Below are 27,646 nucleotides of genomic sequence, written 5' to 3'. Positions count from 1 at the left end.
TCCTTATGTATACACAGCAATTATATAAATATGTCTCATTGACCTGAACTTAAACAAGTCATAATGACATGCCGAGGTGCTTTTGTGATAATTAAAGATATGGCGTCAATGCTCTCAAAAAAATCTGCCGATTGACTGCAGAAATAAAACTGCAAAAATTAAAACTGCTTAAAATGCAGATAGTGCTGCAACATGACGATGCGTGCTAATTTTCTCAGGAACTACTGAACAGATTGACACCATATATGCAAAAGGCACATGCCTGACCTGAGGACTACCTCTTTGCCAAATTTCAAGTAATTCTGTTCAGCCGTTCGGGCTGTACCTTCGACTAAAGGTCCAATGGGAAAATGCATGGGGAAAACACGTTGTGGGACCCCCCTTTTTTCTTGGCCCCTGCTTGACGAATCACCCCAAAACTTTCAGGGTAGAAGCTGAGCGAAGCGCCCCATTAGTTTTGAAAAATTCGCGAGGATTCGTCAACCGGCGCCAAAGTTATTAAAAATAGAATTTTCAGATTTCTTATGGAAACTCGGTCCTAACTATAACTATCTACTGGCGACCGCCAGTAGATAATATATATATATATATATATATATATATATATATATATATATAGATAGATATATTCAAACACAAGTGCCCTATGCACAAGAGCGCACTCGAGCCAGTGCCGATTTGTGGCAAAATCTTTATTCAGGATGAGACAGCAGACACATGGAGAGTCAATATTGCCTGTTGCGGTTTCTGCACGTCGCGTTTCGGGCATCACGCCCTTCTTCTTGGTGCCTCACTACAACTCGCAGCCAAACGCCACTGCCACCATTTTGACCAATCACATGCCCTCCAATGGGCCAATCAAATCCATTGTCATCCCCCGCTGAATGTTGGGACTTGCAGTGCGCTTGTAATTTAGTGGCCACAATATCTCGCTGCAAATATCTCGGCATAAAGCCCTGGATGGGCCCCTCCAAGTACCGCTGTTTCAAATCCATCCAAGCGCTGCTCCAAAGGACTCGGCAAATGTCAAACCCCTACGGCCCCCTTACAATCTTCGGGGTGGTGCGGCTCTTCGCGAATTTGCAAGGTTTTTTAAATGCAAATTTTTTTTATTCTTTTTTTTTGGAGATTTTTGTTAAAAAATAATATCTGTACTATATCCTGCATTATGTAATGGTTAATTTTTTAAAAATTAATGTTTACATATAGTTGTACATCACAGTTATTATCTTCTACAACCCTTGAAACTTTTAATTTATTTTTTTATGGATTTTTTGCCGTGCGCGTACGGTAAGCTGACGCTACGCGCTCCGTACGTCATAAGTACGGAGCGCTTACGTGATATGTACGCGACGTACGTACGCATGCATACGTGACGTTCGTACGCATGCGTACGTGACGTACATACGCATGCGTACTTCTTCTGCGACGCGTACACGCATGCGCGTTACACGGAACCAACGTCGCGGTTACGCGGGCGCGTGTAATGCACATGCGCGAGTGCGTCCGACGTACGTGCTCCGTAAGCGCACGCTTACGGCACGTTTGCGCATGTGTACTTTCTTACGAGCGCGTACGGTAAGCTTACGGAGCGCGCACGATAGGTCATGTGATCCACTTTTCATTGGTTTAAACTTGTTGCATATCCAGAAACTTCCAACACCACACCCATTCCCCTCATTACTGCTTGAGATCCCCTAGGAGAAGGAGCTGAATTGACATTGAGATACAATGGCAGAGCAGCAGTCCTCTTCTGACAGTGAGCCTAGCAGCACCATCATTAGACAGAGAAGGAGGAAACAAAAGAATTCTTTTGTGTGGGAGTATTTTACTTTTCCTGAGGGGCAGAAAAAGGTGAATGCTCCATTGGTCAGTTGCACACTTTGTGAGCGTGTTTTATCTAGAGGAAATCCAAGGAAGAAGTATTCCTTTGGAAATTACTCTATGATGACATTAGGGATGTACATCCCAGGACCTATGCTCGACATACTGAAGCAAACTCTTCAGTAAGTCAACCGAGCCCAACCTCAGAAGCTCAGCCGAGTACATCATCGACAGCTCAGCTGAGCCCTTCCTCTGAGGTGGGAGCATCACCTTCTTCTGCTCCTGTGGACATTAACCCTCGATTTCAGAGGGTTGCAATGAGGTGTACAACGTGTTGTGGTCTTATTGTTTTTGGGGAGACCAGTGTTTCCCTTATTAACAATAAGATAGATCAGCACGTTTGTAGACGTTCATAATATTCCCATTCTTTCTTTCCTCTGTCCCTGTATTAACACAACGGCTCTTTTAAGAGCCAACCTTACCTCACAATTTTTTTTAATTTTGTTTAAGATCTCCTTTTTAAAAAAAAATTCTTGCCGTGCGCGTACGGTAAGCGTAATTACGCGAAGTTCGCAAAATGTTTCCGTTTACCCCATACGCACACGCTAAGCGCATTCCGCGATTTTTCGAAAAAAAATTACATTTAATTTTTGCCCTTGGGGGTCCTTCTGGGACCCCCTGACAAAGGCTAGGGGGTCAGGAACTGTCCACCCTGCCCCCTTTTCACGTTCTCCACCTTTGTTTTTCACCCCCTCACAGTGCGAGAGACAAAATGGCGGCCGACACTTCCTGGTTTCGACCGATTCGAATGTTTACTAAGATCTAACAACCAATCAGAATCGCGCTCGCGCACGCCAGGGTGCGCGTACGGTTATAACACACGCTATAGTTAGGAATTAGCATTTAAAAAACCTTGCAAATTCACTGAAAAAACCATAGGTTTCACACATGTTATAGTTAGCAGGACATTTCACTCCTGAAAAACCAATTAAATTCCCCCGTTATAGTTAGTTCAGGTAACTATAACTCACGCGACCGCAATCCACTGCTGATGACATCAGATATTACATCACTGATGACATATGTGTCTTTCTGTAAAATAAATATTTGTAATATATGTATAGCTATAGGATAATGGAAGAATAAATGGGTAAATAAGTGTCTAAATACAGTGATGTAATATCTGACGTCATCAGCAGTGGATTGCAGTCGCGTGAATTATAGTTACCTGAACTAACTATAACGGGGGAATTTCATTGGTTTTTCACGAGTGAAATGTCCTGCTAACTATAACATGTGTGAAACCTATGTTTTTTTCAGTGAATATATATATATATATATATATATATCACCTTCTGGCGGTCGCCAGTAGGTAATTATAGTAAGGACCTAGTTTCCATAGGAAAAGCGTTTTTTGTTTTCCCAATAACTTTGGCGCCGGATGACTAATCTTTGCGAAATTTTCAAAACTCGTGAGGCACTCCGGTCAGCTCCTATCCTGTAAGTTTCGGGGTGATGCGGTAAGTGGGGGCCAAGAAAAAAGGGGAGTCCCAAAACGTGTTTTCTCCATGTTATTTTCCATAGGAAACTAGACACGGCTACAGCCCGAACCGAACTGCTGAACGGAATGACACCAAATTTGGCAAAAAGGTAGCCCTTATTTTAGAAAGAACTCTTTTTGTTAAATGGTGTAAATCCGTTCAGTAGTTCCTGAGAAATGTAAAAAAAAGAGGTCGAAAAATGAAATTCCCATAGGAAAGTTTAGACACGGCTACAGCTTGAACTGCTGAACGGAATTACACCAAATTTGGCAAAAGGTAGCGCCCTTTTTTTTAAATGGTGTAAATCCGTTTAGTAGTTGCTGAGAAAATCAAAAAATAGAAGTATCAATAGATAGAGGCGCGGTGGATCCGCCGACCCTCCCGACCACGAGCTTTATTCTAATTGGCTGTCAACACTCCAAACCAGGAAGTGTTGGCAGCCATCATGTGACTCGGTAGAACCGAGTCACAAAAAAAGAGAAAAAGAAACGCGAAAAACAAAAAAAGGCCTGCTCAGGGGGTCCCACAAGGACCCCCAGGGTCAAACAAAGCATTTAGTTTTTTAAAATGAAAAAATACGCGGTAGATCCGTGAATCCCGCTGTGAAAATAAAAAAAACAAAGCGCGGACTCTTGCGCTTCGTTATTATTTAGCCCCCGGGTGGGCCAAGTCCCGGAGGCATGGTTACAATTTAATTGTGGGGGCCCTGGGACTGCCACCCCCGGGGCTCTTCTTAAATAGTTGTGGGGGGCACATGGCACCCGGGCAGCCCCGGGGACCGCCACCCCACCGGGGCTTGTTTTTTAAATGTTTGGGGGGCCTCCAATGCCCCCCAAGCCCCAGGGACCACCACACCCTGGGGCTTTTATCAAATATTTGTGGGGGTCACAAATAAACCTGTGTGGGTGAGCTTGAGCCCCCCCACATGCCCCAGGGACCGCCACCTCCCCGGGGAACTAAAATGCAAATTTGGGGGTCCGTTAGGGAGCCCTGGGGACCACCACCTCCCCGGGTCTGTGCATGTGATGGGAGGAGGGCCGCGCGGCCCCCCTCCTAGAGCCTGTGATGGCCCTGGGAACTGCCAACCCCCAGGGCCGGCTCCTGCATTGTCCCGGGGTGCCAGCCCCCGGGACACTGCTGTTTGCTATGTCAGGGCGGGAGCCTTGCGTCTCCCGCCCTGCCATAGCAAACTGTGGTTTAGATTTTGGAAGATAGAGCAGGAAACCTGCTCTCTCTTCCAAAATCCAAACCAGTTTGCTTTTCCAGACGGGGAGCTGCATGTCAGCAGCTCCCCATGTGGAAAAGCAATGCCGGCTCCCGCAAGAGGCAGGGAGCCGGTTGTAACCGTTGGGGCATTGGGGCTCCCCCCACGGTCCCCAACGAGAGGCCAGGCCCCAGGGGATGGGGTCCCCGGGGTAAGAAGTTGCCCGGGAGGGGGGCAACGCGTCCCCCCTCCCCCATAGTAAATTAAAAAAAAAAAAAAAACACGCAAAGGCTGTCCCCGGGGGATGGGGTCCTTGGGGCCATAAATGGCCTGAGGAGTGGGGCCACCCAGACCCGCTCCAATTTTTTTTTTTTAAATAAACACTGGTCATGCCCCAGGGGATGGGGTCCCCGGGCGATGGGGTTCCCAGGGCCAAATATAGCCTCGGGAGGTGGCCCACGAGGCCCCTTTCATTTTTAAAAAAAATTGAAAAATAGAGGTCAGGCCCTGGGGGATGAGGTCCCCAGGGCTCATAAAATAGGAAAGGAAGGTGGGCCACACAGCTCCCCTTCTTAAAAATAAAAATGTATAAAAAAGACCAGCATCGCTGAGGCCCCGCTCCCTCCCACCAACACTCTGCAAACGCGCCCTGTGGCACGTTTTAATTTGGGGAATTAATTCCCCTTCAATACTGGGGGTCCCTGGGGTCCAACTATCCCACCAGGTACCTCCAGTAAGCGCCACAGGGCTGCGTTACAGAGAGGTGGTCCAGGCCATGCCCCTTTTTACACCTCTCTGCAACGCAGCTCTGTGGCACTTACTGGAGGTACCTGGTGGGCTAGTTGGACCCCTGGGGCCCTCAGGATTCAAGGGGACTTTATCCCCCAACTTAAAACGTGCCACGGGGCATGTTTGCACAGTGGTGAAGGGAGGGGACGGGGCCTGAGGTGACATGGGTGCAAACATGCCCTTTGGCACGTTTTAAGTTGGGGAATTAATTCCCCTTCAATCCTGAGGGCCCCTGGGGGCCAACTAGCCCACCAGGTACCTCCAGTAAGCGCCCAGGCCTGCGTTGCAGAGAGGTGGTCCAGGCCACGCCCCTTTTTACACCTCTCTGCAACGCGGCACTGTGGCGCTTACTGGAGGTACCTAGTGGGCTAGTTGGACCCCAGGGAACCTCAGGATTCAGGGGGACTTAATCCCCCAACTTAAAATGCACAACAGGGCACGTTTGGACAGTGGTGAAGGGAGGGGGCGGGGCCTGAGGTGACATGTGTGCAAACACGCCCTGTGGCACGTTTAAAGTTGGGGAATTAATTCATCTTCAATCCTGAGGGTCCCTGGGGGCCAACTAGCTCACCAGGTACCTCCCGTAAGCGCCACAGGCCTGCGTTGCAGAGAGGTGGTCCAGGACACACCCCTTTTTACACCTCTCTGCAATGCAGCTCTGTGGCGCTTACTGGAGGTACCTGGTGGGCTAGTTGGTCCCCAGGGACCCTCAGAATATAAGGGAACTTTATAGCCCAACTTAAAATGTGCCACGGGGTGCGTTTGCACAGTGGTGAAGGGAGGGGACGGGGCCTGAGGTGACATGTGTGCAAACACGCCCTGTGGTGCGTTTTGAGTTGGGGCATTAATTCCCCTTCAATCCTGAGGGCCCCTAGGGGCCAACTATCCCACCATGTACCTCCAGTAAGTGCCACAGGCCTGCGTTGCAGAGAGGTGGTCCAGGCCATGGCCCTTTTTACACCTCTCTGCAACGCAGCTCTGTGGCGCTTACTGGAGGTACCTGGTGGGCTGGTTGGTCCCCAGGGACCCTCAGGATTCAAGGGAACTTTATCCCCCAACTTAAAACCCGCCACTGGGCATGTTTGTATAGTGGTGAAGGGAGGGGGTGGGGCCTGAGGTGACATGGGTGCAAACATGCCCTTTGGCGCGTTTTAAGTTGGGGAATTAATTCACCTTCAATCCTGAGGGCCCCTGGGGGGCAACTAGCCCACCAGGTACCTCCAGTAAGCGCCACAGGCCTGGGTTGCAGAGAGGTGGTCCAGGCCACGCCCCTTTTTACACCTCTCTGCAACATGGCACTGTGGCGCTTACTGGAGGTACCTAGTGGGCTAGTTGGACCCCAGGGAACCTCAGGATTCAGGGGGACTTAATCCCCCAACTTAAAATGCACAACAGGGCACGTTTGGACAGTGGTGAAGGGAGGGGGCGGGGCCTGAGGTGAAATGTGTACAAACACGCCCTGTGGCATGTTTAAAGTTGGGGAATTAATTCATCTTCAATCCTGAGGGTCCCTGGGAGCCAACTAGCTCACCAGGTACCTCCAGTAAGCGCCACAGGCCTGCGTTGCAGAGAGGTGGTCCAGGCCACGCCCCTTTTTACACCTCTCTGCAATGCAGCTCTGTGGCGCTTACTGGAGGTACCTGGTGGGCTAGTTGGTCCCCAGGGACCCTCAGGATACAAGGGAACTTCATAGCCCAACGTAAAATGAGTCACGGGGTGCGTTTGCACAGTGGTGAAGGGAGGGGCGGGGCCTGAGGTGACATGTGTGCAAACACGCCCTGTGGTGCATTTTGAGTGGGGCATTAATTCCCCTTCAATCCTGAGGGCCCCTAGGGGCCAACTAGCCCACCAGTACCTCCAGTAAGTGCCACAGGCCTGCGTTGCAGAGAGGTGGTCCAGGCCACGGCCCTTTTTACACCTCTCTGCAACGCAGCTCTGTGGCGCTTACTGGAGGTACCTGGTGGGCTGGTTGGTCCCCAGGGACCCTCAGGATTCAAGGGGACTTTATCCCCCAACTTAAAACCCGCCACGGGGCATGTTTGTATAGTGGTGAAGGGAGGGGCGGGGCCTGAGGTGACATGTGTGCAAACACGCCCTGTGGCACGTTTTATGTTGGGGAATTAATTCCTCTTCAGTCCTGAGGGTCCCTGGGGGCCAATTAGCCCACCAGGTACATCCAGTAAGTGCCACTGTGCTGCGTTGCAGAGAGGTGGTCCAGGCCACGCCCCTTTTTACACCTCTCTGCAATGCAGCTCTGTGGCGCATACTGGAGGTACCTGGTGGGCTAGTTAGACCCCAGGGACCCTCAGGATTCAAGGGGACTTAATCCCCCAACTTACAACGTGCCAGGGGGCGCGTTTGCAGAGTGGTGAAGAAATGGGGCATGGCCTTTGTCTGCCTCGCACCAATCCCACTGCGTGGGGCTTACTGGAGTTAAATGTAGGGTATTTGGCCCCTAAAGGACCCGGAGCAGTGAAGGGGACTTCAATCCCCATCCAAGAGCGCACCAGGGAGCGCGTTTGTAGAGTGGTGGGAAAAAGTGGACGTGACCTGGTACGAGTACTTACCAGTGCTGCTGTGTGAGACTGACTGGAGGTAATAGTTTCGGAAGTTGGCTCCCAAGGATGTCCTTGGGGGCCAACTACCCGTCTTGTTGCCTCCAGTAAGTCCCACACAGTGGGATTGCTAAGAAGTCTTCAGAGGCCATGGTCCCCTTTCTCTACCACTCTGCAAACTGCCTTGTGGCAGACTATGGGATGGGGGATGAAGTCCAATTTAGTCCTGAGGGAGTTTGGGGGCCGAGAATCCCTCCTGGTACCTCCTGTAAGTCCTACGCAGCGGAATTCCTGAGCGTTGGTTGGGCGCCCAGCACTCTTTCTCCACCACTCTGCAAACGCGATTACTAGTTAAAGTAGCATATTTCTGCACCTCTGACTTAGAGGTAGCTTAAATCCCCCTGCCCTATTATGTACTAGGGTTTTACAGAGGAGGTCATGCCAATCACAGGGGTACCCCAACGCATAGTGTTCCCTGGTGTATGTAGGTGTTTTCACTGTATTCTAAGTGTCTTTTAGCATAGCACTGGCTCTAGGCCTGGTTAGTCAGAGTCAGTTACCACCAGTACCCGCCTGAAAAAATTGTGGGCACAGGATGATTTTGCAACAAGGCTTCTTTCTGCTCCTCTGTTGGTTCTTTCTGCACATGTCTTGCTTCTTCCTGCACTTTTCTTCGTCTTTGTGGACTTCTGTTGCTTCTTTCTGCATTTCTTTTGCTTCTTTTTGTGCGTTTTTCTTCTTTCTTCGCATGTCATACCTCTGTAGGCATAGTTAGAAACTAGCATGTACAAAAACCTTTGAAATTCACTTAAAACACCATAGGTTTCAGGCACGTTATAGTTAGAAATTCGCATTCAAAAAAACATTTGAAATTCACTGAAAAAACCATAGGTTTCAGGCATGTTACAGTTAGAAATTAGGCGATACCAAAGGGGATGATGGACAGAAGAAATAGTTAGAAATTAGCATTTAAAAAGCCTTAGAAATTCACTGAAAAAACTATAGTTTTTAGGGAAAGTGATAGTTAGTTGGACATTTCACTCGTACAAAACCAGAGAAATTCCCCCGAAATAGTTAGTTCAGCTAACTATAACTCATGCCCCCGCAATGCACTGCTGATGACGTCACATATTACATCACTCATGACATGTTCAGTGACATTGCTGATGACATCTCAAATGACATCACTGATGACATCATCCATGTGCTAATTTGATGCATCTTCTCACACCCTAATATAACCTTTGATACACTCACTCTAAATTGCAGACTGCCATTCTCAAAATCATAGACACTCCAACACCAATAACTACATACCCACTCACTGATTCTTAGGTATACACTCACATCCACTCACTCACCTGTACAGTCACTCATACTTATGGTCACTCAGTATAGGACTATCATATGCACCCATACACCTATATAGACACTCACACACTGCCACTCATCCATGGAGTTACTCACACACGTCATGCAAAGAATCAATCTCACTCCCATTTCCTCACCTATACAGTTATACACACACCAGCTCACTTACTCATACAAATACTAGCACATTCTTACGCTCTTATATAATCAATGATACAAGCACACACTAATCCATACAGCCACTCTCACAATCACACACTCGCACTTATAGCCATTTAAATACTCCAACACACATATTTTCTGCCTTTCACATATGTAGTTACTCACACATGTACCACTGAGATATACATTCACTCACTAACACTCCCATACACACACTCACCCACCCAGTCCATCACAGATGCACTCTTAAAACCATGCACCCAGTGAATCACCAACTCACACATCTATGCACAGTCACACATACCCCACCCACACAAACACTCAGGCACCCATACAGATACTCAGACAACCAATCAATAACCCATATGGACACTCATGTAGCTATTCACAAACCCATGCAGCTGCTCACACACCAACAGAAAGACGGATACAGACATTCACACAGTTTAGTCACTAACCCATGCATTCAGTAAGATACGTTTAATCACTCACTTATAGAGTCAGTCACACATCTACTAAATCATCGATTCAGAATCTTATACACCCACTCATTCTTCAATACGCCTTTCCCTATATATATTAAACATATTTAAACTTTACAGAAACACACAGTCACTGGATGATGTCATCAGTGATGTTATTTGAGATGCCATCAGTGATGTCATCAGTGATATCACTGACCATGTCATGAGTGATGTAATATGTGACGTCATCAGCAGTGCATTGAGGGGGCGCGAGTTATAGTTAGCTGAACTAACTATAACAGGGGAATTTCTCTATATATATTACCTACTGGCGGTCGCCAGTAGGTAGATATAGTTAGGACCTATTTTCCATAGGAAATCCTCAACATTCTATTTGGAATAACTTTGGCGCCGATTGACGAATCTTCGCGAAATTTTCAAAACTTTTGGCCAGCTCCAGTCCGCTCCTAGCCTGAAAGTTTCATAATATATATATATATATATATATATATATCACAGCTACCACTTCCACCAGCCTTGAAATCCTTCAACTGCTTTGCGAAGTAAGTACACGAGCCAAATTCAAGTGCAAGTTCGATTTATTCACCCAGAGCGACGGCCATAACGTTTCAGCTCCTCAGAGCCTTGCTCACATGACACTTATATATATATTTTTCAAAACAATGGCCTGAAGCTTATTAAGGACGCACTCTCACCCAATGTAAACCAGCCGGTTTATTGCCATAGAGAACCAGCACCGCATTCCAGTGTCTTTCACCCGACGCGTTTCGAGGTTTGCACCTCTTAATCATGGGCAGCTTGCAATATGGATGTTCGACGGATAAGCTCCAGTTCTTGGGTGGCGTTTAGTACGCGTCGTGGATCACGTTTAGTACGTAGTGGAGCCTGCTGCATGATAGAATTTGTAGTCCATTGAGCCAGTCATACCCTATAGTGGGTTCCGTTTACTTGTCCATATATTTCAAGAAATTATTTCCCTTAGTAGGGTCCAGAAAACAGCGCTGGTTTGAATAACTCCCATTAGGTGTGCTTCAAAACAGGTACGGATACGTTCCAACCAGCAGCCTCTCGAGGTCATGAGATGGTGCAGCCCTTCACGGCACAGGCAGCCGTGTAAAATTTTTCAAAACAATGGCCTGAAGCTTATTAAGGACGCACTCTCACCCAATGTAAACCAGACGGTTTATTGCCATAGAGAACCAGCACCGCATTCCAGTGTCTTTCACCCAACGCGTTTCGAGGTTTGCACCTCTTAATCATGGGTAGCTTGCAGTATGGATGTTCGACGGATAAGCTCCAGTTCTTGCATTATATATCTTCCCCTCGTGGGTGGCGATTAGTACGCGTCGTGGATCACGTTTAGTACGTAGTGGAGCCTGCTGCATGATGGAATTTGTAGTCCATTGAGCCAGTCATACCCTATAGTGGGTTCCGTTTACTTGTCCATATATTTCAAGAAATTATTTCTCTTAGTAGGGTCCAGAAAACAGCGTTGGTTTGAATAACTCCCATTAGGTGTGCTGCAAAACAGGTACGGATACGTTCCAACCAGCAGCCTCACGAGGTCATGAGATGGTGCAGCCCTTCACGGCACAGGCAGCCGTGTAAAATTTTTCAAAACAATGGCCTGAAGCTTATTAAGGACACACTCTCACCCAATGTAAACCAGCCGGTTTATTGCCATAGAGAACCAGCACCGCATTCCAGTGTCTTTCACCCGATGCGTTTCGAGGTTTGCACCTCTTAATCATGGGTAGCTTGCAGTATGGATGTTCGACGGATAAGCTCCAGTTCTTGCATTATATATCTTCCCCTCGTGGGTGGCGTTTAGTACGCGTCGTGGATCACGTTTAGTACGTAGTGGAGCCTGCTGCATGATGGAATTTGTAGTCCATTGAGCCAGTCATACCCTATAGTGGGTTCCGTTTACTTGTCCATATATTTCAAGAAATTATATATATATATATATATATATATATAGCACTAGTCCCAATCCCCAATTCCGAAGCAGGTGCAGACACTTAAGGAAGTATATATTTATATATATTAAAATAATTTGTTCATATATTTAATTTACAATATATTAATTTTATATGTTAAAATATTTAAAATGTACTATTTTTAACAATGTATATATATTAAAAAACGGTATTTGTATGTATATTTCTTCAATATTAGTGTAAAACGAAATTTTTGCACTCACCTTTATATGTATAGGAAAGCAATGTTTTTCACACAATATTTCTCTATCACAATATTTATGGTTTAGATATTATGTCAGTGAACAGCTAATACTTGGAGATGTAATAAAAACAAAAGAGGGACCTCAAAAGTAAAAAAAAATTCAGCAGGCCAGACTAGTGCTTCTCCCAATCAAATAATTAAATCCCGGGTCGAAGTCCCTTGAAATTAAAATCAAATGTAGATTTTGCAAATTTAAAACAGAATCTTTGCTACATTGACTTGCTGCTGCCCCTGCATGTTACAGTCCAGTCAGAAGCTTTTAAAGCCAATGTGGTTACGCAATGTGGCCCGGACAGTGAAAGAAGCAGCTTTTTTTTAATTTTCTTGCACCCTACCTTCAGACTTGGCTAGATTTGGGAGATATATGGATAAGTTGCTCCTTAGATCTATTGAAGAAGATGGTCCCGAAAACTCCGAAGGAGTCTCGACCTGCAACAAGTCAGTCTCTAGAAAATAGTCTTGTTGTCGACTGGACTAAAGGCACACTTTAAAAAGATACATTCAATTATGTCATAAGGCTGTATAGGTAACCTTTCTCCTTTTAAATGTAAATACTATATTACGTTTTAGAATTGAAATTAGATAAAGCCCAAAGTTAACTCTTTTTACTGTATGGATCTTAAGCAAAAAGAATTGTACGCATTTTAGCTACATTGCAAATGGTTTTAAGTAACTGTGCAATAAATAAAATATTCATTCAGTGTCACTGGACCTCAAAAGTACACATTTCGTTGTCATCAGAAGACATCTTACAGAAAAAAAAACTGTATTGTAAAGGAAAGACAAATGGAATGTAAGAATAATCTTATGTAGCTAAGTAAACTACTATAGCAATTGGTTACTCAAATGGCTTAATAAAAAAGGGGTATATTCACAAGAACGTGTGCTAAACATCTCCAAAAAATGTTAACGCAACTTTACACATTGCAGCCTATCGTGTGAAAATAACTCAGTGTCAAAGTGGAATTCACAACACGACGGTACCATGGGATAGGCTGCGGAAAACGCAGCCAATGTTTATGATACAACCACCGCGACGGAGATAAAAACACAAACCTCAACGCGAAAAAACATGCAATGGGCCAAAGCGCGATGAGGAAATCAGCGATAAGCAGCGCCAGGCCTGCTATACACACATGGCAAGCGGGGAAAATCACTACAAAAGTAGAAAAAACGCTCAAACACAAACTGACCAACACCCAAGCACCATGGAGGCAGCCAGCAGGCGCAGAGGTCGAGTGCAAACCCACACACATCCCGGACGACCAGCCTGGGATATCAGGGTCAGGGAAGGGCAAGATCAAGAAGAAGAGGAAGATGAAGTTCAGTCCGCAGGAAAACAGGATCCTGGTCACGGAGGTGATGGAACACCATCAACAACTGTTGGTCACCTCGATGAAGTTCAGTCCGCAGGAAAACAGGATCCTGGTCACGGAGGTGATGCAACACCATCAACAACTGTTTGTCACCTCCAACGTGTCATTGGGCACCAAAAATGGACTATGGCGGAACATCGTGGACAAGGTGAATGCCATCGGAGAGCACAAGAGGTCAATGGATGAGGCCAAGAGGCGAAGGAATGACATCAAGGATAAACTCGCAGCCAACCGGAATGCAGCAATGCAGACTGGAGGTGGGAGCCCAGCGCCACAGCTGGATGACATGGAGGAGCTGGTGTCGACAGTCATCAGTGGGGAGACTGTGGATGGAGTCGGGGGACCGAACACTGCGCGACAGGACACAACACAACCGCAACAGGGTGAGTGACCCCTAGGTACTGGGGGGATGGGTGGAGATGACACAATGGCACACATGCACAATCAAGCAGAGCACAGTGTACACCCACAATGATTCTGGGTCATGGTCCTGATCTACAGACTGTCACAATGTACAATGCTATTCTGTCTGAATGTCAACATGTACCATGCGGCTACATACATGTGGACCCATTGTAATACACCATCTCCTCTTCACATTGCAGAGGCACCATCAACACCTCCTGCAGAGTAGTCCCAGCCACTCTTCACTGATGATGAGGAGGACACCCCCAGCATCGACACCCAAGCCTTCCAAGACATCATTGACATCAGCCGCAACTCACCTACAGGATCAGGGCAGCCCAGCTGCATCAAGGAGACCCCACCCACTAATCAAACCACCCATCAGGAGGCACCCGCAGCCCCGGCAGTCTCCCAAGACCCCTAGGAACAAAACATGGCCTTCCAGCGCCGTGCGCTGGAGGGCCAGAGGGAGACGGCTGAGCAGGTGCAGGTGGGTTTCTACCTCACAGCTACCAAACTGGACGCCATCCATGGGTGTCTAGGTCCCCTCAGGGACCAGCTCCATGCCCTAATGAACACCCACGGCCCGCTCCATGGTCTTCAATGGGCCCTGACTGACATCTCTGGAGTCATGACGTGGAGAGAAGAACACCTGTCCGCTCAGAGTGGCTCCAGTGAACCCAGCCGTGAGCTGGCACACATGCAGAGGCTCATGGAGGACATGGTGCGGATGGAGGCGGAAAGGATGGCAGTCGCCGCTGCATATCAGCGAGATGTAGCTGGGATCTACCATGCCCTGCAGATCCTCATCATGGCATTGCTGCCACAAGGCGTGGCGCTGATGAATGCTGCTGCCCCCACACCATCCACATCTCCTCCCCCTGGTGTGTCAGTGCCTCACAGTGCGGCAGGCGTATCCACTCCGGCACCTGATGTGTCACTGCCACACAGTGCGAACGACAATCCTCCTCCGGCCCCTGATGTGTCAGTGGCACCCGGCGCCTTGCGGCCGTCACGGGCCTACCACCACGTGGCGCTGACTGGCGTTGCACAGGGTGGGTGGCACCGAAATGGCTGAGCAGGTGTGCAGCCTGCAATGATGACGTGTGCACTGATGTGGTCTCCTCCATTGATGACTCAGGACTCAGCTTCATGTGTGGGACCTGCTGGGCTGCGGAGCGGATCCGCATGATGTGGACCATGCCATGGTGGCGGGACCGAGGTTTGGAGCTTGCACGGGCACGTGGTGTGCCCACTGGTGGGCACACCGGTGGCAGCAGGTGAACAGTGGGGCCTGGGTGCGCAGGGGCGGAAGTCTCTCTCTCTGTCTCTCCCTTCCTTTCCTTCTCTCTCTCTTTCTCTCTCTCTCTCCCTTCCTTTCCTTCTCTCTCTCTCTCACTCTCTCTCCTCTCTCTCTCCGTTCCTTTTCTTTCTTTTCTTCCCTCTCTTTCTCTCTCTGGCTTTCTTTCCTTCTCTGTTTCTCTGTGTCTCGCTCCTTTGATGTGCGCATGACACACGTTCTGATTTTGTGCATTATTTTCCAGGCTGTGATGTTGACATTGTCCCTGATGGACCCGACAGGAGTCTTACGCATTGCTGTTTTGTGTTGTATTTCAATAAAGTTTTTGGTTGTTACTTCAGTGCTGTGTGACAGTTTCTTGTTCTTCCTGCCACACATGTGTTATTTTTTTGGCAATGTGCGTCATCATGCACTTTTTGTGGCTCTTGTGTCGTGCACGGTATGTGAATGTCTGGGGGGGTGGGGATGCTGGGGGTGGTGGAGGTGGGTGTTGTGGCCCTCATGGGTATCGGAGCTGCATGATCATTGTCTCGATGGCATCTGTGGGTCTTCAGGTGTAGCTCTTGGCTGGGCTCCCTTTCATGCTGCGGGTAGTCGTCCTGCTTAACACCCGCAAAAGGCAGGTGTTAAATCCCTGGTGCTACCGCGGCTTATTGCCTGTTTTTGGTTTGCTTCGCAGTTCTGGCAGTTCGTTGTGTGAGTGGTGTTTGGTTTTTTCGTGTGTTTCTGCACAGGAACGCCTACTCTGCATCTCATTAGGGTTAGTTGGTGTTGTCCAACGTGGAGATACATTTTGGGGCAGTTATCGCGGGAATACTGGTGATGTCTGCATTTTGCACCAGCTTGTGAATGGGGTGTTAAATCTATCTCCACTTTTGATGCGTTAAGGTTGAGATAAATCAGAGATAAGTCCTTGTGAATATCCCTCAAAGTATTTTTGTATTGTGCTGGGTCGCAGGAGATGACCTAGCATCTGTTTAAATTTGGGGCTTCCGCTCTTATGGTAAAATGAAATCTTTTGAGAATGTGTAATGAGGGTTATAGCAAAAGAAAGCTGTCATGACATTGCAGGTAAGTGTTATTTTTGGTCTTCTTGCCACTGTCTTGAACAATTAGCATCCATTTATTACTTTTCCGTAAAGGCTAAAACATTTAGAAAATGCTCCTAGATTTTTATCTCTCAAAATGGAAACTAGATATCGGCAGCACTCATGTAGTAATGATACATTGTCAGTATAAAGTTCTTCTGTTCTGCACATTTAGCTGCAGATGTACTATTTTGTCTCATTTGCCTGTGATTTTGTTTTTGCAAACAGCTTGAAAAATCAGAAAATTGTAAACGGGAGAATGTCCGAGGCTGGGTAAGCTCTGTTGTTGTATGTTCTTGCTGAATAAAAAAGGAACTCTACAGAATGTGTTCCTAACCAACGAGAATAGCCCCAGCCTCTAAACTTCAAAGTTGTAAAAAGAGAAATTCTGGATGTTAAGTGTGATGTTGCATTTAAGCGGTCAGTCTGGCTTGCATCCTCATCACCTCGTGGTCTGTGCTTGAAGCAGGCGATTTAGGCATGGATGTAAATGCAAATTAATGCATATGAGTATCTCAATACTGTTGCCTCTTTTTCCTCATGAGTCGAATTAAAACCAGGAGTGGCGTTAATCCCCTAAGGATTTTGCTGCTCCTCAACTGTACCTGGTCAATAATTAAATTGGATATTCAATAACAATCAGAATTGAATGTAAAGAACATTATACGTTTCAATGAACACGAGACAAATATTAAAATGAACCCATGAAAGTTTGTCAAAGGATTACATAATTATAGAAGGCAAATCAAATGGTTAGGAGTCAGCCAATGATTCGTGTAAATCAAATAACAGCATAAAGCTCCGAATAAAATGCAAAATAAAGAATAGGCAAACAAAATATTGTTAAACTCTACAGAAATAAATCAGAGGTCAGACTGACATGGGAGTCGCCTCCTAAATGTTAATGGAGGATGAGCCCAGCACCCTTAGGAAGTGGCTTCTTTTATAATCCAAAATACAAAGAAATCCATACATAAATACAATTATTTAAGACCGTGCAGCCGAACCAATCAGGTTAAAGGAAGAACTATCCACTTTCTAACAATAAATTATTCAGCATTGCCCCACAGATTTGCATAATATTGTTCCCAACTGTGGTGCTCTTGAGATGCCTCAATAATTAGGACACATTTCCATCACTTAATATATAAGGACAAGTCCTAACTAAAATCATACCATGGCTCCCATAGGTGAGGCAACAGAGGCATTCATTGTACTGTCACAGCATTCTAAGATTGCCTGTAAATTAAGCATCATGTTGTCCATGGAAAATACACATTGTGTATGAACACAGTGTTTATAACGTTGCTTATGTGTGTTGAGTGCATGGTCCGAAAAGGACAAGAAAGATGACTGTATGCTGGAATGATGACTACAGGCAGCAACAACCTACATTATTCAATGTTAAAATGAACACCGTCGTTCAGTTGAGTATATTGATTTCAGTATGTGTGAATCAGATCATGTTAATACTATTATGCATGCTGTTAAAGACCTTACATCAATACACCTTTGCAATTTAATGCCAGCGTCTTCCAGTGACAAATCAGCAAAAAACCTTCCTGTGAGAATTCTCTGAGTATTCCATGTCTCTACTCAAAATCTGTCACATTTAAAATATGCCCTGGATACACTACATGCAAAATACAAAGGGGCAGATTTACAAGCCCCTTGTGCCATTTTTGCGTAACATTTAACATGGGAAAAGTGAAGCAAAAGTGGCGCAAGAAGCTTGTAAATCTGCCCCAAAGTGTCTGACTCTCAACAAAAGAAGTACATCATCACCCATAGTGGTATTCCTATAAATGGGTGCAAATGTAGTGCTTTTCAGAATTCATAAATATTCCCAGTAGTATGCCTTGAAAGTTGTGCCAGGTGCTGGATTCCAGGCTTACCTCTGGGAATGTCATGTGACTTGTAACCCGGTTCCTCCATTTTGAAAGTGTGGAAGTAAAATATAGTATTCGTCTCCACTCTTTGGGAATGCAGACTGATGATCAGTTGCACATTATGTTTTACTGTTCATTTTTATTCGTGGTGAAAACATTTTCCTCCTGGAGACACCTCTTCCTCCTCCCCTTCCCTTGCTTCAAGGACAGATACTTACAGCTCTTTGCCAGAGTAAATCCCCTACCATTTCCATGTAGGAAAAAGGTTAGTTTGTGAATACCCAAAAACTCAGAAATATGTGGCCATTGACAAATTTCCAAGGCAAAACACACTTCGATCTGCTAACTCCACACCCTTTGCATTTGGGTTTACTACTGCAGATTCCAATACACTGGTGGCCGAGGAACCCTCAGTAGTAATACAATTTACACCTGCCAGAAATACCAGTATGAAACCCTAAGTGTTGGAAATGAAGCCATTTTAGTGTACATTTACAGTAGACCATTGAGAATTTGGCCCAAACTAATTATCAAGAAACAACTGTGTACTTTGCTGTTAAACTTCCAGTGAATATTTGGCAGCGGTGATGAAAGTTGGTAGTTCTAAGGGATTCTTTAATTTGGAAACTTTGTTTAAGCAGTTACATTTTCACTACCCAGTTCAGTTTAGTTTATTATTAGTTAGTTAATAAAAACCCAAATACCCAAGCCAACAAACCTCTTGGCAAACAAGTATTTGTAATTCAAATTTGTTTTTCATCTCGAGCCTAAGTAGTAGGCACATCTTTAGAGTGAAAGCAATGGGTGGGTTCTTAATTACTTAGGTACTTCACTGTCACTTCATGCAGCCAAGTAAATGAGAGAGGGTTATGAGGTAGGAAGCCTGGATCCTGAAATTCTGCAATAGATAAATTTGAAATTCGCTTTTGAATTCATTGTTTTCAGCTAAAAGGCCCTAACAACAATAAAATATACACATACTAGTCATACTACATACTAGCACCGCATTAAAAACATACAATTGTTAAAAAAGAACATTACATTAATTTTTACACTTTACAGTATGATTCACATGAAAAACTCTTAGCTCAAGCTTATGATATCCTTGATGTGGCCCAGATATAAGAAGCCACAGCTCTGTACATTGATTCTATATCCGACTTATACCGCAGGACCAAAGCAGCAGTATAGTGCTAGACTTTAAGTTTCTTTAAAAGGGGCGCTAGCCACTTTTTACAGATAGACATTTCTTTAGAACAAAAACTCATTCAAGCATTATAGTAACTGTGCCCCGAAAGAAAAATCAGATAGACAATTTTAGTAGGCTGCTGGGTATGATTCAGACAAGTATTCTCGAGCAGGTAAGATGCCCAACCGAAATGTAAGTAAAAGGTTCAGATTTTATCAAGATATTGCTGGCAGAACAAACCTTTTTTTATATGTGAGATAGCTAGATGTCACGGGCCCATGCTCTACTTCATTAAGACGCTTCCCATGCTTACTATGCAAATATTTTTCGTTCAACTAGTTAGTAGGATAGGATTTAGTTGTAGTTGGATTAGACCAAAGTTCCTACGAACTAATTTCCCTCAGGCTAGATTCCCATGCCGAAACCATTCTTTTCTATTGGTGCTTTGCAGTGCAACAATCTCAACCATAGTCTTACAAACATTTCAGCAAGTTGATTCTTATGCAGCTCAGCCAGTAGAGGATGGGATGCAATGCAATTTAATCAGTCACTAAATTATTATCAAGCTCGAGATTAAGAGGGATAAGGGAGTACCTTGACCTCCCGTGAGTAATGTTCTGATTTTACAGTTAGGTAGCTCCAAAGCTCTGCTGCATACAGTGCTGCTGCCACAGCCTTCATTTTATAAAGGTGTAATATGGTGGTAATAGATTGTCCTCCTTGCCTATCATTGCACGGTGGTAAATCTTTCAACAAGTTGACAATGAATGTCAAATGTTTTAACAAGTCTTTGGTCTCAATATCAAAGATTTTTTTTGAGCGACATTTATAGTTAGATGTTTCATAGTAATAATTAACAAAACCTTGCAACAAACTATGTATGGACTTTTCGGCGTGGGACTGTTAGACCTGACAGCCTTGGTATGGTCCTTTCCCAAACTTTTTGCCCTCTCCCCTTCTGGTTGCTGAAATGTATTTATGTTGGCATTAGAACTCTGTGCACCTTACCACTGCTAACCAGTGCGGATTTTTTTTTTTTTTGAAAATACTTTTTATTGGCATTTAAGAATAGAAGTATACATACATCATTTTTCGCGAAAATGGGTACGTTACAAGAGTGAACAAATAGACCAACATCCATATAGAGAGTGCGTATATGTCTTGGTCCGGGTGGAAGTGGTCTGTATGGTAGCAGATCATTGCCTGTATAAAAAACTGGGGAGGAGAACCAAACTGGGGGATGCCATGGAGTTCTGAGGGACGAGGTCTAGGCTATGTCCCAAATCTGTCATTGCCTATTCGGCTATATTCCTGCCTCCCATCTGGGGGGGGTGGGCGTGTGCACAGTCCGGGATGAGGAGCCATGGGGTGCATCAGGTGAGCAGGGGGGGGAACTCCGCTGGCCCAGGGGTGGTGCGGGGGAACATTGGGGGGGATCCCTCGCCGTGGAGACCCAGACCGCGTTAGGCGGTGCGGCGTCGGGGGTATTCCTGTCGGCTACCGGTGCAGGTGGGGTCTGAGATTGTCTGAATTGGTGTAGTAGGAGCGCCCATTCTAAAGAGATAGGGGTTTTACGGGTACCTTTGGCCTCCTCCTCTCGTATTGCGTCTTCCTCCGCAGCAGCCCATTTAAGAACAGCCCCCACCCAAGCTGCAAGTGGAGGACCAGTGGGGGATCGCCAGTGCATTGCTATACAGCGTTTGGCCAGTAGGTGGGCCAGGAAGACGAAGCGCATCGACACCTTGTGTCGTTTTCTCCGCCCCAGGATACCCAGTGCGCATCCCTCCCAGGTAGTCAAATGGGTCAGCCCAGTGAGATCCCTGAGTGTTGAGTGGATCGAAGTCCAATAGTGCTGAATGCCCGGACAGGTCCAGAACATGTGAAGGAAGGCAGCATCCTGCGCCTGACAGCGAGGGCATAGAAATGTAGTGTCGGGATAAAAACGTTGCAGGCGCGCTGGCGTCAAATAGGCGCTATGGAGTATGTGAAATTGTATATTTTTAAAGCGGGCATTCCTGGATACTTTTTTGGGGAATTCTATCGCTCTGTCCCATTCGCTGTCGTGAAATGGTCATCCCGTCTCCTCCTCCCATAGGGCTCGGAGAGGCACCAGCAGTGGGGGTGTTAGGTCCCCAATTGATTTAGTCAACCATGTAATAAGGTGTCGACCCCGTCCCAGTTGTAAGAGTGTGTGAAGGACTGGGTGTGTGGGAGGCTCCCCTTGTGTGAGGTCAGAATATGGTCGAAAGTGGCTGAGGAGTTGACGGTGAAGCAGGAACTGGCCTGGGGGCAGATCGTATTCCTCCATGAGCTGTCGGTATGGCTTGAGTTGTCCCTCGTCAAATAGCATTTCCGCTTCGACAATGTCCCTCGCCGTCCAATCCCGAAGCATGGCGGGTGTGAAAAAACCATCATTTCTGGGCCAGCCGACCAGCGGTAGTAATGGCGTGTATGGAGGGCAGCGCGGTGCCATGCGGTGGATACGTTGCACACACTTCCGGGCAACGTCCACCTGCAGGGGGTAGGTTCGCATGGGACGAGAACCCGGCAGAAGCAGGCGACGCAACTCGGGCAGGGGCACATGTCCCGTGACAGTGCATGTCTCAAGCAGGTATCGCTCCGCCGTCCAATATGAGAGCCATTGGAGCTGCGACGCCAGGAAGTAGGCTTCGAATGAAGGCGCCCCTAGCCCCCCCTGCGTCGTGGGCAGTCTTAGCTTGGCCAGCGCGATTCTGTGTCGTCCCTGCCCCCATATTAGAGAGCTGAGGAGCGTATCTAAATCTTTGAAGAAGGAGCGGGGGGGGAATCACTGGGAGATTGGTGAAGTAGTACAAAAGTCGCGGGACCAGTATCATCTTTGCCAGGGCTACCCGGCCGATCGGGGCCAACGGTAAACTCCGCCAGAACCCAATGGAGGATCGTATCCCTGCTAGTGCTCTCCGATGGTTCCCTTCAAAAATGTCGAGTGGGGAATGATATAATCGGATCCCGAGGTATCGGGGCCCCTCCGTCGCCCAGTGCAGTTTCCGGTCGCCGATCCAGACCTCCCGAGGGGGGGTGTCCGGGTGGAGGGGATAGACCATCGATTTGTCCCAGTTCACCCTCAGCCCCGAGGCCTCCGCGAACTCCGTCAGGGCGGTCTCAACGGTGGTGAGATCCGCCGTCACATCCCGTATATATATGAGAAGATCGTCCGCATACATAGAAACACAGTGTGTGACATCCGCCAGCGGGATACCCCAGGCCCACCCATCCCCACGGAGCCGGATGGCCAAGGGTTCTACCGCTAGTGCGAATAAGAGGGGCGAGAGGGGGCACCCCTGTCGCGTACCCCTGTGTATCGCAAATTCCGGGGAGATATAGCGACCGAGGCGGATCCGGGATGTAAGATTGGTGTAGAGTAGGCGAGTATAGGCTATGAGCGTGGGGCCGAGACCCGCCCGCCCCAGGACTGCAAAGAGGAATTGCCACGTTAGGGTGTCGAACGCCTTTTCAATGTCCAAGATCAGACACGCCGCGTGCGGAAAGCGATCCACAATCTGATCCTGAATGTGAAAGAGGCGCCGAATATTATGAGAGGTTGTCCTCCCTGGAACGAAACCGCACTGGTCCGGGTGTACTAACGGGCATATGATTTGAGAGTATCTGTCTGCCAAAATTTTTCCCAGGATTTTACAGTCCGCTGTGAGTAGCGTGATGGGCCGGTAGGAGGCGAGGAGTTGAGGGTCTCGGTCAGGTTTCGGAAACGTCACAATCACCGATGCTCTCATAGAGCCGGGCAGTTCGCCGAGTCGAAGCGCCGAGTCCAATACTGCTGACAGACGAGAGGTCAACTGTGGGGCAAAAGTGGCGTAATATTCAAGTGGGAGCCCGTCAAGGCCAGGGGCCTTGCCGCGGGCCAGTGCTCGTACCGCACTTGTAATCTCTGTTGTTGTTATCTTTGCGTCCAACCCCTTACGGTCTACAGCGGCAATTCGGGGAAGGGGAAGAGGGTCGAGGAAGTGGTCGATGGCCCCGAGGTCGAGAGACGGGGGAACAGTGTAGACTGCCGAGTAATGGTGATAGAACGCCTGGAGGATCTCATCCTGAGATTGCACCAGGGTACCCTGGGGATTTATGATTGCAGTAATAGGCCGGATTTCAGTATCTTGCTTAGCAAGCCATGCCAGGAGTGTGCCCGACTTATCGCGGTCCCGATGCATTCGGTTTGCGTATGCCCGAAAATTGTGACGACGCAAGTCCACGCACGCCACCTGGTACTCCGATTTGGTGTGGGCGACCTGAGCTACCGTCGCCACTGATTGATCTGCGGCCTTAGTGGCCGTAGCCAGTTGCTGCTCCGCCTTCTCTAGGGCTTGCTCCAGGGTGTGTCGCACCCCGGTTCTGTACCGAATGCATTCTCCCCTGGCCACTACCTTGAAACCATCCCACTCGACCAGGGTTGACGACGCGGTCCCCGCATTATGCGTAAAGTAGTCCTGGATGCTACGTTGGTGGTCATGTGTAAAGGTCTGGTCCGTGAGACATTCCCGTGACAGTCGCCACGTAGGAACAGGGGGGCGCGGGGGCCGCCACTGGAGGCCGAGAAGGTGCGCATCATGGTCGGTGCTAACCAGTGCGGATGTGCTTGTATCCTTTAAACATGGTAAAACTGGCTTCACCCAATTGTAACATTTAATTTGCGCATAAGTCCCTAGTAGAGTTGTACTACATGTAACCAGGGCCTAAAAATGTAATACTACTATTGTGCGTGCAGCACTTTTTGTGCCACCTACGTAAGTAGCCCTTTAAAACATGTCCCCAGGCCTGCCACTGTGGCCTTTGTACCATTTCTAAACTACCAATTTCACCTGGCAAAATAAACCTTTTGCCAGGCCTAAACCTCCATTTGTAATACATATGTTATCCCTAAAGTACACACTAAACAGGCCATAGGGAAGGGTGCAATATATTTAAAAGTTGAACATGTACTTGTATGTTTTATATCTCCTGGTAGTGAAAAACTCCCAAATTAGTTTTTCACTACTGTGTGAGGCCTACGTCTCCTATAGGATAACATTGGGTTACCCTATTATATTTAATAGGTGCTAACATTTGATTGGGAACAGGTACAAATGTTATGTTTGGACTCAAATTAGTTGCAATGTAAAATCCTCTTTCATGGTAATGTTTGATTTTAGATTACATTTCTGAAACTTCCCCTTTTAAAAAGTTGGCATTTTCCTGCCCTTAACTTTCTTAGCCTCCTAGGAGTTTCCAGCTGCCTAGGTCTGTTAATTCCCCCCCCCCCCCCCCCCCTCAGCAGGAAAGCGTATTAGGCACTAGCAATGAACAATAGGGCCTGGGCATAGCTGGGAATGTGCCATCCTCCCTGGATAGGAGGGGCACAGTTGTACCCTGCCGCACTTATATATCAAAGGTCTACATCTGTGAAAGGGCTGCCTCTACACACTCACAAAGGAACTTGACACCAGCTGTTTGCCACCCTAGACCTCTTGGAGCATGGATAGGGGAAGAAAGGTGAATGAAGCAACTGTAAGTAAGACTGCACTGCTACTCGAGGCCCGCACTGCTCTCTGAGATGGAAGGCTGTACCTGCTTCCTTCATTCCAGGATAACATGAGTGACTCCAAGAGTCAATTGAGCTTCCTGTTCTGAGCAACAGGGACAAAGAAAGCTCCAGAGACCTCCCCGCTACTGCTGACCTGCAACTGGACCTGTTTGGAGCTGTAACTGGACATGTGTGAGCCCTGCTTGCTTCTGCTATAGTGAGTTCCTGATTGTCAAGACATGCTTCCCCAGGTCCTGGACCCTAGGCTGGCATCAGCTGAGCTACTCCTGTGAAATTCTGACATGCTGAACTCTGCGTGCCGAACTGTGGGAAGGTCTGCACTCAATCGCAGTTGACCTGAACTTGTGAATTTGTCCTGGTTTAGTGCCACCACATATCCCCAGTTAGTGATTTTGTCTTCTTGGCGCTATTTTTACTTAAAATCTTTAAACTGCATATCTCCGGTTCTACTGATTGGATTTTTGTCATTTTGGTCTCCTTTTATTTATTACATGTTATTCCACTTTTCTGAATTGGTATGGTATGTCTCTTGTGGTGTGTTTCTACTTTTTAACTGTTTGTGTACTGCATAAATACTTAACACAGTGCCTCTCAGTTAAGCCTGACTGCTTTTGTGTCACAATACCAGAGGGTGAAGCACAGAATAGGTGAGTGACTTTTGTGGTTCACCCTGACAATGACTGTGGTTGTTTTTTGAGAAGGGTTCCCCTTCCCTCTCCCCCCCAATCAAAAACACAATTTATTACAGGAACAATAACATGGCATCATTGGTGAAAAGTAAGAGTCAATTTTTCACTACTGATCTTTGGGATGTCAAGATTTAGATCGGTAGGAATATTACCCACATCATTCAAGAATAAACTAAAAGTGTGGGTACAAGAGCATAACCTTATCATACCCCTGTCATGTTAAAGAAGGCCTTTATCCATTCTTCTTGTCGGCCATAATGTACTCTTGCTGTGTTATTTCTGTGTTCGCTCCTAACAGCACTAACAAAGCAATATCAAGACGCTGGTATTTTAGGGTGTACTACAAGTTGTCCCGATCCACCAGATCAAATGCAGATTTCAGGGCTAAGAAGGTGAGGCATAATTGAACATTTTTCAGTTGTGTAAAGTTTATGCAAATAAGTTGAACCCTCATGGACTGATTAATAGTGCCAATACAACTCCTGAAGCCAGCCTGTAAATTAGAAAGAACATAATCTGTCTTCAGCCACATCTAGACTGGCAGCCTTATTAGCTTTCTAGCATGCTTTAGCTGCTTCTACTCCTGGAATGGTAAACACAAGTTTTGGATGACTCTCTGGGGTTTGAGAGAAACTCAAATGGGCCTTTACATTAAAGGGATTTGTCCCAGCGGAATACCTATTCTTAAAATGTGAAAAACAGTTATGTACCACAATACAGGTCTATAAGAAATTCCCCAGACTATTTCAGCTCCATTTCATAATTTCCCAGTTTTTCCGAGTCTTAATGTTGTGCAGCAACCTTCAAATTGCTCGATATTTTGAACTGCAGTTACCATTTTTGATATTCATTCTGAAGATTATTTTAATTTTGATTCACATCCACAGTGCAGTTCCTCTTTTTCAAGGCTGAAGTTAATTTCTGCTTACTTGTCCAACATTCATCATTAAACCAAACATACTGACCTTCATCCTTTTGCAGCACCAAAAAGTAACAGGAGTAACAACTAGTCAAGAATTCTAATGCTGGTACCCTCTGTCTGGCTCCCTTGGCTATGAGAGTCTGGCCCTTCCTTCGCAGAATGGACAAGTGGTCCTCTGAGATGCATCATGGCATAGGAGGTATATCTGGATGGGTTGACAGAGAGGAGAGGATGTGTCAGTTTTGGACGATTTGAATCACCAACTGATTCAAAGGTGATGCAACATCCTATTGTGCGATCATGCACTCTAAGAGCAAATTCAAGTGGTTTTGCAGTGGCTGAAACATAGGAGGAGGGGGACTAGAGGGTTGGGTAGTATGTTGCTCCTGTGACCTGGATGCTGGCAGTCGGAACCCCAGCCTCTACCTTGAAAGGATTAGGAGGCCTGATGTTTCTCAGGCAAAGTCTGTTGCAGTTCCTGAAGAAACCTTCTTCCAAAGTCTAGACAGGAGTGAACTTGTTTTTGAAAATGCTGCAGATGCCATGCAAGCCAATGAGAGAGCTTTGTTGTCGTGCTTTCTTAAAAGCATTCCAAAGCTAAGTGCACCTTGTTCCCAAAGAGATGTGTGCCTTCATATGGCATGTCCGTTAACGATTGTTCAAATTTCTAATCCTAACATGGTGTCCAAGCCCCTCATTGGTCCTGACTGCCCAACCTAAGCAGTGGATAATGTCCAGGCTCAAGTGGATGACATACTTCACATCATCCTGACCAACCTGATTGACACACTGGAGGTTGGATCTGAGGTATTCAGGGACTGCTGGAAAGATTTCCTCCACCATGTTCAACAATGCATGCAGGTATCTACCCATGCTGCTCGATTGAACAGAGGGCAAGGCTAGAGAAGGACACCATGTGTTTGGTGAATGTTTCCATGCGTATGGACTCTCTGTCTGGTTAGGTGGCCAGGAATGCATTTGGGTTGAGCCTGTTATGAGATGCCTGAACATCCAGGCTTTCTGGTGTAAAATGTTGGCGAA

At 46.7% G+C, this 27,646-nt stretch overlaps 1 protein-coding gene across 1 annotated transcript in view; it reads left to right on the top strand.

Moving 5' to 3' along the window:
- LOC146805184 (uncharacterized) overlaps positions 1-27,646 on the top strand; it is a 1,401,767-nt gene that overhangs the window by 373,899 nt on the left and 1,000,222 nt on the right. Inside the window, exon 4 of the mRNA XM_085622379.1 lies at positions 16,573-16,617. Within this exon, the coding sequence (XP_085478505.1) occupies positions 16,573-16,617 (45 nt within the window). The remainder of the gene's footprint in view (positions 1-16,572; positions 16,618-27,646) is intronic.

Source organism: Triturus cristatus, chromosome 8 (genome assembly GCF_964204655.1).
Source record: "Triturus cristatus chromosome 8, aTriCri1.1, whole genome shotgun sequence".
Classification (NCBI taxonomy): Eukaryota; Metazoa; Chordata; class Amphibia; order Caudata; family Salamandridae; genus Triturus; species Triturus cristatus.
The sequence above is the reverse complement of the archived record's forward strand: the minus strand, read 5'-3'. Positions and strand labels throughout refer to the sequence as shown.